At 46.1% G+C, this 6,000-nt stretch overlaps 1 protein-coding gene across 1 annotated transcript; it reads right to left on the reverse strand.

Annotated features, from left to right (window-relative positions):
- Positions 1-962: 962 nt before the first annotated feature.
- On the reverse strand, positions 963-2,276 carry LOC119286738 (syntaxin-related protein KNOLLE-like). Its single transcript, XM_037566183.1, has one exon. It carries the CDS (start codon positions 2,131-2,133, stop codon positions 1,183-1,185), a length of 951 nt encoding a protein of 316 aa, XP_037422080.1. The 5' UTR covers positions 2,134-2,276; the 3' UTR covers positions 963-1,182.
- Positions 2,277-6,000: the final 3,724 nt, after the last annotated feature.

Raw genomic sequence — 6,000 nt, forward strand, 5'->3', positions numbered from 1 at the left:
CTGATGATATTTAAGTGCACACTGCATTCCTTGTTGGGGATTAATTCCATACAGACTAACTGAACAGATATACGGTTTACTACTATTCGTCATCGGCTAAATCCTGACGATACAGAGACATCCGGGCACAAAATTAACAAACGAAGTAGTAGAATACAATATGGGAAGACAGCACAAATCATAGACAGCATGATCTTCCAAAAGAAAGCAGATCAACCAGGACAACTTTCTGTTAACTGTAAGAACATTAGCTTCTCACTTCCCCATGTAATACTACATCGACACCGAAACCAAGTTGTATTTAATTGACAGCTGTTGCCTCAACAGATGCATTGGTAGCAACACTATCAATGTCATCCTTTCAACCATATGTACGAACACATCGTGATCACCAAAGAGAACTTCCCATATAATCAGTTGCTGATCACCAAAGAGAACTTCCCATATAATCACCATATAATCAGTTGTTGGCCGTATATATTCTTACTCGTAATATTACTGAAAACAGGACTAAAAATTCAGATACCGAAGTGACAAATGAACTGAGAATAAGAAAGCAGCCATTCTCCCCACAAAATAAATAAAAATAAAGCAGCCTACAAAGAAATCTGGATAGTATACGGATATCAACAAAACGAAATATTGGTACTGGACTGAATCGCATCTCTGTTGGCCCTGTTGTCTCTGCTTCTGCCCCAGCAGCAAGCTATGACATGGAGGACACGTAGCCATGGTTTAGTACAAGAACCACATTAACAAGTTCTATAATAATATCGTTGGGACTCCTTTCCGCAATTGAATCATCAAATGAGAAAAGATGAAAATGGTGATAGGAAGCCACAAATAAACCCTGCTTGCCTATCTTGTGTACAGTGATCAGGGCGCTCAGGCCCCAACTGCAAGCACAATAAATCTGCAGACTACTGCAACAGCAACAAATCCATGCACCAAAGCTCATCTCATGCACAGAATCAATCAGCAGATTTTTCAGGGTTGCAAATTAACTGAACAGATATACGGTGTACTATTCATCATCAGCTAAATCCTGACGATACAGAGACAATTCGGGGGGAGCAGAAATCAACGAATGAAGCAGTAGAATACGAAATCGAAACAGCATATTAGACACAAATGCAGGTGTCCAGATGATCATCGTCACAAACTCCGGTGTGGTGTGGCTGCTCAGGACCTCCTGAGGCTGGTGGCGATGGGGACGATGACGATGAGGATGAGGAGCAGCAGCAGGATGATGCCGATGCAGAGGCACTTGCGGCTGCCGCGCTGGTGCTCGCGGGCCTTGCCGAGCTCCTTGTTGCCGGAGTGGACGTAGTCCCTGGCGTTGCTCACGTGGTGCTCGATGTTCTGAAGCTTGTCCCCCTGCGACTGTACGACGACGGCCATGTCAAGGAACACCTGGTGGAGCTCGAGGAGGCTGCGCTCCACCTCCCTGGCGGCGTCGTGGCGGTCCTGGATCTCGTTGAGCGCGGCGAGCACGGCGCCCTTGCCGTGCTCGGCGACGGCGGCGCTCATGATCTCCTCGCCGCGGCCCTCGGAGATGATGCGCTCGATGACCTCGTCCTCGGGGACCTCCCCGGTGAGCGTGTAGTAGCGGCGCTCGACGGTGTCCTTGTACTCGGACATCATCCGCTGGCGCAGCGCCTGGAAGTCGAGCATGATGTCCTTGAGCTTCTTCCGGAGGCCCGCGGTGACGGAGGTGCGGGTGCGGTCGAGGGTGGTGCCCTCCTGGCAGCCCGCGGAGAGCCTGCGCTGCGCGGCGTTGGCGAGGTCCATGTCCGCGAGCGCGCGCTGGATCCCGCGCGCGCGGCCGAGCACGGCGACGATGTCGGCGTTGACGCGGACGCGCATGGCGCGCAGCGCGTCGGGCTGGTGCAGCGACTTGCCCTCCTCGTTGGCGGCGTGCAGGCGGGCGAGCGCGTCGCGGATGGCCGCCATCTCCTCGCGGACCGCCTCCGCCTCCCTGAAGAAGCCCTTGAGGCGCTCGTCGGTGGCGCCGCCGCCGCCGGCCTGGGTGAGCTCGGTCCCGGTCTCGTCGCCGCCCGCCTCGAGGTCCTTCATGGCCGCCTTCTTCAGGTCGACGTAGCTCATGAAGGACTTGGTCATGAGGTCGTTCATGGCGCCGGCCTCCTCCTCCTCTCCCTCTCGCTGCTCGCGCGGCGGTTGTCGGTCTCTAGGGTTTGGGCCGTGGCCGGGGACGAAGATGTGCGCGTCGGTTTGGGGGGAGAGAGATGGGGGATTTGGGGGTGTGGGGAGAAGGGCGAGAGGGGAGGAGGGTTTTAATGGTCGAAACGGTCAACGTGGAGCGGGCGGTGGGGGGAATAGAGCCGTTGGTGAGGGGGGTGGAGACGGCATCCCGCAACGGCTATGTGAGTCCAGATTTCTTCGTTATCTTTATTTTTATTAGGCATGATATTGATTTCCGGGCAACGGAAGCTGTGGTGGGAGAAGATGCGCAACGGATCGATGCATGGTGCCACGGCAACGGTGGCTTTTGAGCATCGGATTCTGAACACGAGACGGCGGGACCTCGAAGACCCGTGCCACGTGAGCTTCGTCACCTTCGCAACGCGATGATTTGGAACCAAGACTAACAAAAATACCAAGCGGTCTGCTTGGTAAGGCCAACTCCAACGCGTTCATTCAAACGGAAGTGGATTTTTTAGTTTATCTTTTGAATTATCATTCACAATAAAATGTCAAATGAATCGAATTGCACGTTATTAAACAAATAGATGAAAATCATATAGTTCACAAACCAAATAAATTTAAAATTGGCCATCAAATTAATTTCATGCCAAATATAAAAAGACCCAAAGTGGCAGATCCAATTAATCTTGCCCATCAAATGATGTCAATCCAACGACTTAGACTGCTTCAATGTCGAGCACTCAACGCGTTTAGCGTGTAGTTAATTTTATGCCAAATATAGTGCTAATCACATAATAACACATAAATGATATCCTACTTAATATCCGCATGTACTTAATATACTTCCAAATTAACGTGCATTTGCATGTTTTTTGAACACAATATAGACGCAACGCACATATACAGAGGCGCCCATTCAAAATAACGTGCATTGCACGTACACTTTGACTAGTTGGAAGAAAAGGTGTAGCCATCTTGGTCAACCAAATTATTTTAAAGTTGAATGTGAGTTGTCCAATCACACATTTTGACATGATCGGTGATCCTTTGGAGTGATGAGTCCTTACCTCACTACACAGCGGTGGGCGTGGACGAGCCTCAGCCGGGCCGGGCAACGGCCGATCGCCTTACTGACGTCGACGGCGGTGGGCATGGAGGAGTTACTGCGGGGGTAACTTGCCCCGTCCTTTGCCCATCGACGAAGACGAAGGCAGCAGGCCTGTTGAAACCCACATCCTCCGACTGTGACCTTAGAGGTAGTCGTGGTATGCCGAGGGTTGCCGACAACCATGGGTACATGGACCTTGTACTACTCCGTCGGCGGTAAGAACTGGCCACAACAATGGCAGAGTGGGCATCGTTGGATCCGACAGCGATGGACCGTCGGTCCATATGGTGGTGGGGATTCGGGCAGTGGTGAATAGATTGGAAGCCGGGTGCGGTAGCGATGGCGAAGAGGCCGAGGGTGTTGGGAGGGGGTTGGCATGTGTGCCACCGGCGGATGGGTCAAGGAAGGACAAGGGAAGGATGATGCGGGCGTCCGCTCCGTGTCCGCGAGGACGCAAAACCAGCCCAAATTTGATACGAAAAAGGGTCCAAGCGAACAACAAAATGAACACCTGTTTGTTTTCGTCGGTGTGTTGGACCTTGTTTTTTGTTCACATGGACCTAAACAGATGCGTACGAACAAAATGAAACGGTGTGTTGAAGTTGCCCGTGCCCGAAGCTATCAACGAAAACAGCGTAATAATTTGGTATGTAGAGAACAAAGCAATTTACCCCATTTCGTTAACAATCTAAGACAATCCATTTTATCAGTCTCCTAGAGTCTTTACATTGTTCTCTCGTTGCGACATTCTTTGCACAAGAAAAATCCACTTCAAATTGTTTTATTTTAGGTACACTTCAAATTGTTAAGATAGCAATCAGTTTATTAGATGCCTCCATGTGGGTGCGTCTATGTCTCGCTTCAAGCAAGATAGTAGGACGTCTCACTGAAGGCAGACGTCCGATTGGTCCGGCCTAGCATGGAAACATGCCTTCAGAGCTTTTTATTTTTTTACTTTGTTACAATTGTTTTATGTTTTTCTACTTTTGCTTATATTTCAAATATTTTTTAGATCATCAGGGGAGTTTGGAGCCCCCCCGTTCCATTTCATTTGTGAATAAATGAAACCACATCGGTCTAACATCCAAACAGGCCTCAAAACGCATGTTCTCAAAGAGCAGGAAAATAAAATTATATTTCAAATATATACGTGCAGTTACTAGATTTTGTATATAGCATTACTAGAGGTGTAGAATAAGTTATTCTACACTCAAGCTTAAAATAGCGTTATCCTATATGTACACGAAAGGTATACAAAAAGTATACAATTTTTATGAAAAGAGTAGACATAAAAAATAAAAAAATCACATATTTGACAAATGTTAAACATGTTTATAAAAGTTCTTCCTGGTGCATACAAAAATGTGCAAATAAACCTATAAAACCCGAAAAGTACACACACACAAAAAGGAATAAAAAACCAGTAAACCCCATAAAAAGTATAAAAATAATAGAAGAAAGAAAAAACACAGAACACCAAGAAAGAAACAGCAGAAAACCGGTGAAGAAACAAAGAAAATAGAAAAAAGATAAAAACAAATAATAGAGGAAAACCAAAAGAAAACCAGACCAAACCTATGCACATGACAGCGATCGAGCGAATGAGATCCGAGGCGGATGAAAAAACAAACCAAAACAGGTCAGCCCAGAAAATGACAGGAGTGGAAAATCCTTTAGCAAGATGAGCTACCATCTCTTGTTGAGCGAGATATATAGCTCTTGCACTCTGCATCCTACTACAGGCGTGCTACTGATTATGTTCGACCTGCTGCTCTCTTTGGTGCCACAACGCCCAACTCCTGTTTGGTGCCGTAAGTGCCGGTTACAGTGCATTTTGCTAACTAGCGCACACCATCTTAACAACTCTGGTATTGAAATGGGTCGGACCATGTCGGGTTTTTCCAATCATTTTCTCATTTTTTTTCTTTTCTTGATTTCTTTTTCTTATTTTCTTTTCTCTTTTAGTTATATTTTTTCATTTTTTTCTCAAATTCGTGAGCTTTTTCCAAATTTCGTGAACTTTATTCATATTACAAACTAGTTTCAAATCTTTTGTGAATTTCCATTTCAAATTCTTACAAAATTATGATTTCTGTTTTCAAATATGAATTCTTCCAAGTGTTGAACCTTTTTCAAATTTATGAACTTTTCCCAAATCTGGGAACTTTTTTCAAAATTTTATTTTCCCCAAAAATTCTTGATTTTTTTTTCAAATTTCATGAACCTTTTCAAATTTGTTGAACTATTTTTATTTCTTGAGAATTTTCTCCGTTTCTAAAGAAACTCAACGGTCAACTCTACATGGTCATCGGTCGTTGGTGGACCGGTCACGATCAACAACCGCAAGTCCACCGTTAAGATTTAAAAAAGAAAACTTAGTTGGGGTGGCGCATACACTTCCGTGTGTGAGCGCCACTTACCCAAATGCACCAATTAGGAGAGCCAGGATACAGATGCAATCATGAACATTCCTTTGAGCACTGCAACTTCAGGTGATTGGTGGGCTTGGCACTACGAGCGTCCTGGGTCTTTCTTGGTCTGATCAGCGTATCGCATGTTAGTTTTTTTTTTTTTTAAAGGGGTTACCCCGGCCTCTGCATCAGAACGATGCATATGACCATCTTATTAAAACAAATAAATAAGGTTCCAACAAGGTCTCAAAGTCTCCAACTGAAAAAAATCTCACTCAGAGCCAAATAGGCTAGAAAGACAAACTAGCCAAATAA

The sequence above is a fragment of the Triticum dicoccoides genome, chromosome 4A, assembly GCF_002162155.2.
Source record: "Triticum dicoccoides isolate Atlit2015 ecotype Zavitan chromosome 4A, WEW_v2.0, whole genome shotgun sequence".
Lineage (NCBI taxonomy): Eukaryota > Viridiplantae > Streptophyta > Magnoliopsida > Poales > Poaceae > Triticum > Triticum dicoccoides.